This window comes from Osmerus eperlanus, unplaced genomic scaffold (genome assembly GCF_963692335.1).
Source record: "Osmerus eperlanus unplaced genomic scaffold, fOsmEpe2.1 SCAFFOLD_779, whole genome shotgun sequence".
In the NCBI taxonomy this organism is placed as follows: domain Eukaryota; kingdom Metazoa; phylum Chordata; class Actinopteri; order Osmeriformes; family Osmeridae; genus Osmerus; species Osmerus eperlanus.
This window is the reverse complement of record NW_026911639.1, coordinates 1-13,606: the sequence shown is the minus strand read 5'-3', so window position 1 is coordinate 13,606 and position 13,606 is coordinate 1. Positions and strand designations below refer to the sequence as shown.

The following is a 13,606-nucleotide window of genomic DNA, read 5'->3' as shown; positions in this document are numbered from 1 at the left end:
GACAAACAGGGATCCAAGTGATTCTCCAATCGTCTTGGTTTACACCCTCCCAACGCTCTCGTATGCTCTCACTGTACACGGCTGTACTGACGTCATTAAGATTTCGGTGTCAACTCCCGTGTTGCCAAACGTAGTTGCAGCATATCGTTTTGTTGACGTACCTTACACACTTTTTGTGCGTGTCGGCAAATATAACGGAGATGGCGTTAAACATGTGTATACACTTCAGCAATAGCACGTACGCTGTTTTAATCACTGTACACTGTAGCATATGTTCGTGTGTGGGTTTTGATAGGCTACACTCAAAGGAAATGCTGACATTCAGCGATCGATGTTCTGACTTATTGTTCGAAGGACGGTACTCCAAGTCGCAGTGTTTTACTCTGTTTTCTGCGTTGGTCAACCTATTGTCTCAACTGTACACAATCACTATAGTAACGGTTATTTATGTTAGATCAAGTAAAAACTCCATGTTTTGTTTTTTGACAGAAGAAAAGTACATGTTCTGTCGATTGAAACTGCCATGCATGCACTGTCTAGTATGAAGTGTATTAGAAATATTTATTTAAAAGATTCATATTTTATCTGAAAGATGTTTGTATGAGGTACAAAAGAGGCTTGAGCTCATGACGCAGGTCTTTTTTTCCCCATGTGCATGCCAAATAAGAAATTGGACATTTTTAAAGATTTGTAGAAACAGACTAGTTGTTTTTTCCACTTTGTAAATACTTTTACAGCTTTTGTGAAGTCCTTTGAGTTGATGCCTTGTACAAGTATGTGTCAAAATAAAAGCATATCAAATTTCTGTTGAATAACCTGCATGGGTTCCATCCTGAACACAAATTGCTAATGGCCATTGTCAGGTAAATTAATCCAAGCCCCAAGAAAACGGCAACCAAACCAAACTAATGCTGCAATAATGTTTATTTCATATTTACTTCTTACAAAAATATTCACTTCATTGATTGACACAAGTGATAAAAATAGTGAGGGTCAAAGTTGCCCCATAAAAACTGATCCAGGTAAAGCCATTATTTCACACCTATCAATCATGGTTGGGATTGCAGGTAGACCCACCGATTCTGGATCGGTCGTTCGGGGCAACTTGTGCCACTGACCGTGTCAGTGACAGCGAGCACGACGTGGGAAGTGCTTCGTTCAAGCCCCAGTGTGACGTCAGACGGCCACCACCCCCTCCTCCTCCTCGTCAAACCATTGGCTGGTGTTCAGAGCAAGGAGGCGGGGCTTACTGGGGCTCATCCAACCAGGCAGGGGGGTGGGCGGGGTCCGGTTGGGAAGTCAGACGATGTACTTGAAGCTGTAGGTGGTGTCGCAGGACAGCCTCTTGCCCCGGCAGCGGCCGCAGAGCTCCTGGCGGTGGGGTCGTCTCAGATCGATGTGCCGCTGTTTCCTCTCGCAGCAGCAGCGCGTCTGGGAGCACTCCTGGGGGGGAGGGAATAAGCAGAGTGAACGGGGTTTCCAAGGCGATGACAAGCAGCCCCATTACACGCATCAACGGTTTTTGTGTGACACTGCCGTCACCTGGCACTGGATGTCCTCCACCCTGTATGGGTTTGACCCCTCCTGGCACTTGCGGCACAGCTGCTTGAAGTACACCTGCCAACCCAAAACAGGAGAGGGAGTCAGAACTGCCCACCTCTTGCACTCCTGGAAGTTCTTAGCACGGGGTTGAAATGTCACGTTGCGCCACTTTACCTTACTGGTGCCGGAGATGCACCACACATACGCGCTCTCCCATCGGATGTTGCACTTGCCGCAGTGGAAGAACCCGTACCTCTGTTCCAGAAACTGAGAAGTCGAAGCATTTGTTAGGGAACCATGGCTAGGTTATATAGCACACACACACAGCTGACGGAAGCGCACGCACACACCTGGAAGTTGTATCCTTTGGATTCCGGGTGCTGGGGTTTACTGACATCCTTTCGCTGCTCCTCCGGAACGCCCTCGTGCTCAATAGTTTGATCGGCTTCGGCCTCTTCTTCATCACTACCGCGACTAACGTCCTCACCGCCTTCGTGGTTTGCACTGTCATTGTTCGATTTCATCGATTTCGTGAGAAATCTCCGATCAAACACGGGAGAGTAGATGGCGAGTGGTCGTGAAAAGCGCACGTTGTTCACCGGCGTGCTCGGAATATTTTTTCCGTTTGGGGTCAATGGAGCCGGCTTAACTGGCGACCTAAACTCAGTAATTTGCCGCTCCCGGTAAAAAAGCGTTTTGGGTCCAAGAGAACACTGAATTATGGCATCAACCTTTGCGTTGACTTGAACGCCGAACTCCTTCGTATTAGCGGTCCTGTGACGAGGTATGAGGCCGGGGTTCACCTGCGACAGAATGGCCTTTAGCTGAACCCGTTTGCACATATCCAGATAGTCGAGGGCATCCGGCGTCATATACAGGCCGCCTTTCTTTGCAAAGTTATAGGGTTTGAGCTTCGGGTTTCCATGAAGAATAGGACCGCAGCCCGGATATCCACTAAAGTTGTACGGCGAAAACATAAATCCCTCCATCGTTGTGTAAATGTACGGAGGGGAATGAACTGTGGCCTTAAGTGTTTGCTGATTGAGGTCGCCATGTTGGCAAATAATTTGAGCTAATTGAAAACAGGTGTTCCATGTTGCGCAGGTGAAATGGGACATTGGACAATTACACAATATGTGTTGTGTGGGTTATTGGCAATGACCTGCGTGGAAAATCATTTTTTACGGCTGCCTTATCTAAACCCTTGGGTGTTGTCATTTTAATAATAAAAATATATTTGTTTTCAAATGGACTTCACGTTTTTTTTTTAAGTAAATGTTTGAGTTTACACTGTGCGTCCCCCTTGGGCATAACAAATAAACATAAAGAAACACAGTTGCTTCACTGTCATTCCAGGAGGACAAAGCACATGGTGAGAGAAAACAGCCATGTTCCAGTGGGCCAGCAGACCTGTCGGGCTTGCTTCTGGGACTGAGATGTAGGCCTCCAGACCAGTTTTTCACATGAGAGTAGGCCTATGCAAAGTGAAGGGGGGCGGGGGCTTATAATAAAATGATGTGTCGCTGTAAAAAATTAAAGGAAAGCCCCTGAGATACCGGTATGTTTCATCAAGGGGTCAGAATCGCCCCTCACTGGTCCGACTAATGACATGTTCAGGTTTGGGACAATTGTTGTTAGATTTGTTTTATGGGTTATAGGTCTTAACTGGGAGATTTAATGGGAAGGAGGAGGTCAAGAAACCTTAAAAGGACACGACAAGTTTCTGAGAAGTATTATAAGCTATTCGCCTATGTCTATTAGTTTTATTGTGGGGTAAAAAGCCTGAGCAGCTTGTCAAATGCCCAAATGCAGTTCTGCCTTTTGGGGGCAAATCATGCTTTAAGTTTAAACGATCTGCGTGGGCGTTTCCTATTTGTTGTTGTTGCTCAACAGTCTGTTTTTCATTGCGGGTGTCATAGCGGAGCCTACACTCTAACTCTCACCACAACTCGAGGAAGATTCTTGGCCTGCTACTTTTTACCGCGTTATTGGATTTCTGCCAATCTACGTCGTAACGGCGAAGGAATAAAAAATGGCCAAAAAAAGGAAATGGCATCTTATCATCCTCCGAGGTTTACCTGGATCAGGAAAGACAACGCGTGCAAAGTAAACTTTTTTTAATAGTAGATTTATGCAAATTTATGTTCAATTAAGTAGTCCTATATACGTCCATTTTATGTCATTTTATGCTGGCCTATGGTATTTCCTGGTAGGCTTTTGATATTTCATGTGAATAATTCCTTTTTATTAGGCCACTTTTCAAGTTAGTTGTAAATAAATTGTTAACTAATGGTTATCATTTTTTCGTTTTTGTATTTTGATGTGATGTCAAAATGCATTAGACGCTATTGCAGCATAATAATTTGCTTGATCCCCTTGTCTCGTGTTCCGCTTCCACAGGTTAACATTGCAGAAATATCGTTCTGGGCAGATTTATAGCACCGACAACTACTTCAAGGATGAGAATGGGCACTGGAAATGGCCACCCCCTACTGTTGGACGGCGTCATGCTGCACACAAACAGCTTATAAAAGAAGGTGTGTGTGAGACACAGCTAAGTATCGGAGTGTATCTGATACCTCTGCATCACCAATGTGGTTGAAGGTGATGATATGAGACTTACCTGTTACAGTTTTTGAGGCCATAAGAAAGCACGTCCATCCAATCGTGATCGACAACACTAACGTGGAGCTGTGGGAGATGTGGCCGTGTGTGAACTGGGTGAGGACCAATTACCGTAGCAATGGAGTCAACATTGGGGGGGACGATATATTTTTTTTTATGATAATTTCGGACAGCGTGCGTGGTTGCCTGTCGTAGCGTAGCACATTTATATTTTTATATCAATATATTGGGGGGGGGACATTTTGACCAGATTTGAATATGTATTATGATTACGGCCTTGGTGAGGACCAAAAGTGTGCTGAGTTAAGAGAGGAAGGAATGCAATACAGTTCAGATCAGGGCTATACTTTCATACACTAAACTGTGAATAACGCCACAAATATACCGGGACAGGGCTTTCTTCGACGGTACAAAGTCCTGTTTGTGGATCTGCAAGAAGAAAAAAAAAAGAACCCATCTCCCTGAAAACTCTCTATGAGTAAGCATGCATGGATGTGTCTGTTATATCAATGTTTAGTACATTAGTGTGACCAATAACATTGTAACAATCATAATAATAATGTAATGCACACTGTGTTACAATTGTTGTGTTTATTTTTCCGTTCACAAATTCAACACTGACTGTATTTTTTTCTTTTCTTCAGAAAACAAACATAATTGAGGAGAAAATGTATCTTTAGCCTTTGTTAAAAAAAATCCTCACACAGCTACACTTTAATGTCTATTGTTTCATGAAGAGAATGTATAGCTAAATTGTAGATCTGACACCATCTTTTCAGGCAGCCGATGAAGAGATGACACCATTGAAACAAGAACAAATGTCTAAAACACCAATTGAAATGTACTCGTTAGTTGACTGTACATATATTTTGATATCCCTCACAGACGGTGTAAAGGATCTATCAGTTGGAGGACCCTACGAAATATGGAGGAGAGATACGAGAAATGTGTGAATGTCCATAGCATTGTCAGGGACCCCAAAGTTCAGAAAAAATGGAAGGAGATGGATAAAAAACTTAGTAAATGCTGGTGAGGAATAGCAAGGTCCAAACCTCAGATGATGCCCTGCGTGATCCCGAGTTCCTATAATATGACCAACTTCGGAGACTCGAAAGTTCTTTAAGAAATGTTCCTGCAGAATATATACATAATTCTTAAAACGATCAAAAATCTAAGCCAATTTAGTGCCATGTTCTTTCTATGCAACTATGCTTAGTGTTGTCGAAGGATCCTTAAGAAGCCTTCGTTTGAATGAACCTTGGAGAGATAATGAATGAAAATACTTAATAAATAGAATGTGTATTTATAGGTAGAAACTGTTAGAAACTGCTTGCATAGGATGTGGTAGAAACTGTTAGAAACTGCTTCCACAGGATGTGGTAGAAACTGCCTGTATCCACCTGTTGAGTCTCCGCTCAACACATGACACCCCCCACTCTATGTTTCCATGGGGGGAGGAGAGGGGAGGGGAACCTTGCCCGGGGTGCCAAATGTGCTAGGACCGCCACTGGGGGGGGGGGGGGGGGGGGGGGGGCATGGGAAAACCCCTGGGGAGAGACGTGTCATATGCCTTATGATCAAGCATATAAATATGATGTGTATGTCAATGTTAAAGCAGCACTATCGTTCACTCTCTACCTCTGTCTTAGCTTTCTCTATTCAATCTGATACAGAGAATTAAGCTAATTTAGAAACATACCTCATAAAAACGGGATTATCTAGTTTTAAGAACTTAACAAGAATAGTATAGAAGGTACCCCTTAACGGGGAAGGTACCGGAGATATAACTTGTATTGTTTTTTAATTAAATATAACCACTCCATAACAGGGAAATATTGTACTTTATAACAGAGATATAAACTGGATTGTTTTTACCTATCAAATAAAAGATGAAAGACAGCTGTTGTCCGTCCTAAATTATAGAGACTATTAAAGTTCATATAGAGAGGCACAAGACGACATAAGTCATAGCCCTCCTCCAGATTCAAGGGATACACAACGCCAGACAAAGGTGAGTCCCGGAATCACCACCAGTGATTTAGACATATGGCAATGACGTGTCTACCTGGTGTATTGGCGTGTGAAGGTTTAAAATTCACTGTATAAATGATTTCTGGGACAGGGAAGATGTAGACCTCCAGACCATATGGTTTTTCACATGAGAGTAGGCCTATGCAAAGTGAATGGGGGGACTTTCTGGATAAAATCAAGATGTGTCACTGTAAATAAAATTAAAGGAAAGCCCATGAGATACCGGTATGTTTCATCAAGGGTTCAGAATTGCCCCTCACTGGTCCGACTAATGACATGTTCAGGTTTGGGCCAATTGTTGGTAGATTTGTTTTATGGGTTAGGTCTTAACTGGGAGGAGATTTCACTATTAGCCGCCTATGCCTATTAGTTTTTTATTGGGGGGATGAGCGAACGATCTGTGTGGGCGTTTCCTATTTTTTGTTGTTGCTCAAGAGTCGGGTGTTTGCGGATGTCATAACGTAGCCTACACTAACTCTCACCACAACTCGAGGAAGATCCTTTCTTTTACCGCGATATTGGATTTCTGCCCATCTACGTCGTAACGGCGAAGGAATGAAAAATGTCAAACAAAAGGAACAAGCATCTTATCATCCTCCGAGGATTACCTGGATCAGGAAAGACAAGGCTTGCAAAGTAAACCTTTTTAATAGTAGATTCATGCAAATTACAGTTCAATTAAGTTGTAACAGTTGTCCTATTATGATAATTTGATGTTATTTGATGCTAGTCTATGGTATTTCCTGCTAGGCTATTGATATTTCATGGTATGGTTGGCCTAATAGCCTATGTACGCAATGAAGGCAGGGCCGATAAATTCCCGTGTCTTGTATTTCATCAGTCATAATGGTTATGTGAATAATACCCTTTTTTTAGGCCACGTTTCAAGTTAGTAGTAGGCCTAAATATATTGTTAACTAATGGTTATCTTTATCTTGATGTGATGCCAAAATGCATTAGACGCTATTGCAGCAACTTGTTTTAAAATAGCATTCCCCAACTCTCTTCCGTCCCCGCATAATAATTTGCTTGATCCCCTTGTCTCGTGTTCCGCTTCCACAGCGAAATATTGCAGGACTATCGTTCTGGGGAGATTTATAGCACCGACGACTACTTCAAGGAAGAGAATGGGGACTGGATATATCCACCCCCTACTGTTGGAGAGCGTCATGCTGCACACAAACATCTTATAGACGAAGGTTTGTGTGAGACACAGAGCTGAGTATATGAGTGTATCTGATACTTGTGCCATCACCAATGTGGTTGAAGCCTATGATATGAGACTTACCAGTTTTACAGTTTTTGAGGCCATGAAAGAGCGGGTCCATCCAATCGTGATCGACAACACTAACGTGGAGCAGTGGGAGATGTGGCCGTATGTGAACATGGTGAGGACCAAAAGTGTGTGCTGAGTTAAGAGAAGAAGGAATGCAATACAGTTCAGGTCAGGGCTATACTTTCATACACTAACTTAACTGTGCATAACGCCACAAATATCTGGACAGGCCTTCTATCAAGGGTACTACGTCCTGTTTGAGGATCTGCAAGAAGAATCCACGATCTCCCTGAAAACTCGCTATAAGTAAGCATGCATGGATTTGTCTGTTATATCAACGCTTAGGTCATTAGTGTGACCTATAACATTGTAACAATCATAATAATAATGCAATGCACACTGTGTTGCAATTGTGTTCATTTTCTTCTTCAGAAAAACGTCAAATGTCAAACACACCAATTGAAATGTACTCGTTAGTTGACTGTATATATTTTGATATCCCTCACAGATGGTGTAAAGGATCTATCAGTTGGAGGACCCTACGAAATATGGAGGAGAGATACGAGTATGATGTGGATTTCTGGAGCATTTTCAAAGACCCCGAAGTTCGTAATAAATGGATGGAGATGGATGAAAAACTGAGTTACTACTGATGGGGAATAGCAAGGTGCTTTAATCTGAACAGCTTCAGAGAAAGTTCTTTAAGAATGTTTCCTGCAGAATATATACTGTACATGATTCTTAAAATGATCAAAGATCTAATCCAATCTAAGCGCCATGCTCTTTCTATACAGCTATATAAACAATGATGTTAAGGTCAATATGGTTTTGTTGTTATCATCATTATTACATCTGTTAAGGGTTTAATGCCATTTTTTTTTATCTTCCAATGCCATTACTGCAAAAGACAGCATTTACATAGATGTTTTATTTTTTAGCTTTATTTTTTCATGCTTTACTTTTCAAATAATTCATTTAATTAAAAATCCATCAAAATATGTGTACACAATGCAAGTGATCCTTGCCTCCTGTCTTCAGAGATTTCAAGTTACTGGTCTTGTTGCTTTGGCTCCGTGGGCTGCATGATAAGGCCTTGGCCCCTCCCCCATCCTCTGTATTGAGTGAGTTAATACCGTCGTCCTGAGTGGGCAGCACAGACGGTTCATAAATCGCCAGGCAGCTCAGCTACAACTGACTATTTTGTCACATGATGTTAGATAATGTGGAGGAATTATATCTATACTGCCAATTCAATGCTGCTATTTCAGAGGTTCTATGTCTCTGTTGAATAAATATTAATCAATACCTCAGATATACAAAATGTGTAATGACAATGCAGAACATATATTCCAAATACGATCAATGCATCAGATAGAATAAGTAATAATAATGATGAACTTATATTTCAAATATATGATTATGCACCAAGATGTGTCTGTGAAAAGAGGACCCTGCTCAGGAGAAAGTATCCTTTAGTGAGAGGAGGAATGCAATACGTCAGCAGGGAGGAGTGCAGGGGTGATATGATTTGCTGCAGAGTATGTGGAAGTCAAGGCCGGTGAGGGGAGGCGAGATGGCCACACCATGGCACAAGGAGAGGGTACAATGGTCCTCACAACTCTTGAGAGTAAAAGAGTCAACATCAGGGAGATAAGAAGATTCATTAGGCCGTGGAGAATGCATCCTTTTGCACCTTGACATCATCAGACCTTTTGGTCTGGTCTGCCCCCCCCCCTGGATATTCTGCCCCCCCCCCCCCCTCCCCTGGATATTCTTCGCCCTAACCCTGCCCCCCCCCCCCCCTTATTGAGACATCATCAGACCTTTGGACTGCCCACCTTGACTGCCCACAAACTCCTTCTAGAACCTAATAGGATGAGGACATCATCTGCTGACCAATCACCTGACAAACACCTCCCTCTCAGCAGGGGTACAAGACCTGTGTGCCCTGCACAGGTCAGGCGGAATTGCACTGGGCAGAACTCTCTCTCTGACTTCTGTCAAAGACTATTCTCACAACACTTTGTCTACTCTGTGAAGCGAGACTGGTAACATCGACTGGTATCACAGATGTGAGAGACCTTGGTGTCACTATAAAGTAACTTTGAGACTTCATTTCCAAAAAGAAAATATGAGATTTTCCATTTAACTTCATATGTGTTGTATTAAGGAGACCTTAGGCTGTTAGAAATGCATATTGGTCAAGCTCCAGCACTTTTTATAAATTAACTGCAATATGAGCAAACCATAAAATATGTCCACCCTGCCATGGAAAAATTAAAAGGATGGACAGTGACAGGGCGGACATTTTTGGCTAAAGTTAGCATTTAATGAACACATGGTGTACCTGCAGTTAGCAAAGTGGGCACTGTTTAAAATATATATTTTGAGTTTATGAAAAGTTTTTATATTAATTCATATTTCACAATGACAGGGTGGATATGTTTAGGGTTACAACACACAACTACAAACACAATATGATGAAAAATAGGAAATATAAGTGTAAATGCTTATTAGGTGTGCAGCAGACGTTTAAAACCTCAACTGAAGAAAGACCAAATGGGGGAGGGGCCGTCACTGAGTAGTGACAGTTGGTTTCTTAAAGGGGCGTTTACCCCATAATGACAGGGTGGACAGCAATTTCAGGGACAAATGCAAAATGCTTAATATTATGATGAAAATTAAATATAAATAATCAAAATGACTTGTTTTTATTAAATAACTTGTTGACGACAATAAGTACATTCAAAAACAAAAGTATTTACATTTCATGTCATTTAACCACTTTTTACACACTGAAGTAAGCTGAGCAGCGTGTGGGACATGCCAAAATCACATACATCCAATCAAAGAAAATTGTATCAAATCAGAAAACCACATTTCAAGAGACGTATCATTGTACTTGTATGTGTGTAAATGTTTTGCCATTTATAATAAAACCTCAGAATTTCATTATTCTGCATTATGTTCATGATGACTGAGCGATTCTGATGAGGACACCAAAGGCACTTTATAGTGATATTGGGGAATTTGAAACTATAACCTATTAATCAGCACTTAAATGCTCTACCACTGAACAATACCCACACCCAACAGAGAAACATCTTAAACTTGCTCACAATATTTTTTTTAACAGTTCTCTAGGAAATATTGTGCTATTATGTGTAGTATATAGTGACTGGACAATGGGTTATGTTCGACCGCTATCATGGGTGTGTATTACAAGGGACACATTAAATGTACACACATAGGGGACTCTGGAAAGAGCGTGAGTACCCCGTCGTTAGATGCGTTGCCCTATAGGTGTCGCTATGTGCCTTTGAATGATTCTAGCCCGGCTGTGCTGCTGAATCTGTGCAAATTGGCGCCATTTTGAAGCTAGGAGGGGGAAGAGAGCTGCAGAGGAGCACACAATTGATAGCAATTCAACAAATCAGGTAGGAATCGTCACCTACAATAGTACCCATTTCGAAATCCGGATCAAAATTCATGTGAATGTGCTGTTGAATTGAAGATGAAACATACGTTTTCGCTACCATTTGGCCTGCGAATGTTGGATCAAGTGTGGCGGTACTGCTGTCCGCTGTCTTCGCCCGTGCCCTGTTAGCCGTGTATGTCAACGTAGTAGCAACACAGCGCTTGTATTATTGCTCTTGCTAGCAATCGGGGGCTAGCAAGAGAATGAAAGCGGCAATGCATTTAGCTAACCCAAATAAGCCACAGCTTAGTACCTGAGACGATACAAGACCGTGACCGGCGTTTGATTATTAGGGCGCAATGCAGATAAATCGACTTGGCTCAAATGGATATGTCCACATTTTTTCCTAGTTATGTAGTTAGCTAGCATGCTAACGTGGCTAGCTAGCCTGTTTGCTTGCTAACGCGAGGTACAATAACAGTCCAGTCTATGGCCTTGTCATACAACTGCCATAACACTAGCTAGTGCAATTATAAAACCCATAGTCAGTCACAACTATCTCTTGAACTGTATTGGGTAATAGCAGTTTACACATGCTTAGTCATAATAAAAAAATGCTTTTATATTGCTAGCTAGATTGCAATAAAATGCAATTGCTAAGTAGCTAGGTTGAGTGACCAAGAGACTGTTCATTGACATTGTGCATAATTGCACCACTGTATGTCTGGTTTTGTGCACTGTAGTTACTGTCGTAGCCGTATTGTTGTTGTGTTGTGTAGCAATACGTCACTTATAAGTCTACTAGATCGTTGTACAAATCAGTTTCCTCATTAAATTGTGAGTTGTTTTTTCTCCGTCGTTAACCTGTTTGTCAGTCAGCCGGACTGATCACAGTGAACACACGCCTATTTCTGAATGAATAAACGTCCTTGTACAGTAGAGAAATCGGTAAGATTCAAATGCACTTCTCTGCTCCCGTCTTCGTTCCAGCAGCGAAGCGGTTTGCGTCAGTTTGTAATGCGTGCAAGGCGGGTTTCCCTTAAGTTCCCTCCCTTTAAGACAGCCCATGCCTTCCCCGGCATTCTCCTAGTCTTGGCAAACCAACTGTCTTTCATATCCTCCCCTCTATCGCTTTCCCTCTGTGTATATGTCTGTCTTATTCCATGCCTGCTTCTCTTTCCTTATTTCCCATCTCTCTTCTCTCTTGTCAATCTGGTCTGGTGGAGTGCATGCTAAATATTAGCTCTTGCTGTTTTGGGCCCGCAGACCAGTACACAACAGCAGTGCAGTATAATTGTGTGTGTGTGTGTGTGTGCGTGTACAGGGGTGATATTTTGGATGAGTTCACCTTCAAGCCTCAGCTGGTGTCTCGCCAACAGCCCCCTCCCCCCTCTGGTCCTCCAGTTGTAACTAAGGTGACTGGGTCTTTGGGGTCAGAGTTCAGTGTAGGTCAGACAAAGATAGTCTGCGACCCTTTTTCATAATCAGAATTGTGTTTAATCGCTAAGTAAGTGTTCACAAACAAGGAATTTACTTTGGTGGGCAGGTGCATACAGTAAACATAATAAACATATTGAATCCTAAAATCTTAGTGTGTGTGCTATCCTTAAATATACAATATAAAAATGTTATTGCGCTCAGACACGTGCGTAAACAGCATTAGTTCCTCTTATGGGTCGCCTTTTACTTTTGAAAGTGGCAGTGATTTCCTCCCTGCTTGTCTCTCTCCCTGTCACCATTCTCTCTCACTCTTCTCCTTCTCACCACCCCTCTCTCTCTCCCTGTCACCATTCTCTCTCACTCTCTCTCACTCTTCTCCTTCTCACCACTACTCTCTCTCTCCCTGTCACCATTCTCTCTCACTCTTCTCCTTCTCACCACCCCTCTCTCTCCCTGTCACCATTCTCTCTCACTCTCTCTCACTCTTCTCCTTCTCACCACCCCTCTCTCTCTCTGTCAATTTAATTTAATAATGCTTGATTGGCATGGATGAGTAGGCATTTTTGCCAAAGCCATATAAGATTGAGCAGATTTGCCTCTCTCTCTCTCTCTCTCTCTCTCTCTCTCTCTTACTCTTCTCTCTTTCACCCCCTCTCCCTTTCTCTCTCACCCCCTTTCTCTGTCTCACTCAACCCCTCTCTCTGTCTCACTCTGCACTTTCTGTCTCCCTCTGTCTCTCACCCCCTCTCTCTTTTTCGTTCGTTCTTTCTTACTGGAGTTTACTTTAAGATTCTTGGTGGCTGATGCTCACTGCTGATCAGACGCCCAGATTCCTACGCAATGCATTCTGATTGGTCAACAGAAGCATGGGGCTCTCAGAGCTGCACAGTGACTGGCTAAAAGATAGTCTCGTCTTTGGCAACAGCTGTGGGGTGGAAAGGAGGTCAGGTCAGAGAGGGTAAGCTGCCTGCCACGGTGTGTGTGTGTGTAACGAGAGCACGTGTCTATGCGAGAGTGTGTTGTGTTGCAGGCGTGCGTGTGCTTGTTGTGTGTTGACGTAAAAGCGTTGTGTGTGTGTGTGCCTATTGTGAATGTTTTTGTGAGCGTGGGTCTGTTATGTGTCTGCGAGGGTTGGCGGTTAGAACTGTGTGTTTTGGTTGGAATGGAAGGAACAGCGGGGCAGTCTGACTTCACCTCTGAGAACCATTAAAACAGCGTTTTAAATGTAAATATTTTTGGTCTCTGGGGTGTTATCCACCGACGATTTCTTCCCC

The 13,606-nt window shown here is 42.7% G+C and overlaps 2 protein-coding genes across 2 annotated transcripts; one reads left to right on the top strand and one right to left on the bottom strand.

The window, feature by feature from the left end:
• Nucleotides 1-906: 906 nt before the first annotated feature.
• On the bottom strand, nucleotides 907-2,583 carry zar1l (zygote arrest 1-like). The gene is made up of 4 exons (XM_062455726.1): nucleotides 1,893-2,583; nucleotides 1,717-1,809; nucleotides 1,543-1,617; nucleotides 907-1,443 (listed from the first exon to the last, which is right to left on the bottom strand). Exons 1-4 carry the CDS (start codon nucleotides 2,529-2,531, stop codon nucleotides 1,300-1,302), a joined length of 951 nt encoding a protein of 316 aa, XP_062311710.1. The 5' UTR covers nucleotides 2,532-2,583; the 3' UTR covers nucleotides 907-1,299.
• Nucleotides 2,584-3,402: 819 nt separating this feature from the next.
• LOC134016352 (NEDD4-binding protein 2-like 1) lies at nucleotides 3,403-8,483 on the top strand. Its single transcript, XM_062455725.1, has 6 exons — nucleotides 3,403-3,474; nucleotides 6,669-6,834; nucleotides 7,261-7,397; nucleotides 7,498-7,586; nucleotides 7,704-7,780; nucleotides 7,983-8,483. The coding sequence occupies exons 2-6, from the start codon at nucleotides 6,761-6,763 to the stop codon at nucleotides 8,125-8,127; spliced, it is 522 nt and encodes a 173-aa protein (XP_062311709.1). The 5' UTR covers nucleotides 3,403-3,474; nucleotides 6,669-6,760; the 3' UTR covers nucleotides 8,128-8,483.
• The last annotated feature ends 5,123 nt before the right edge of the window (nucleotides 8,484-13,606 follow it).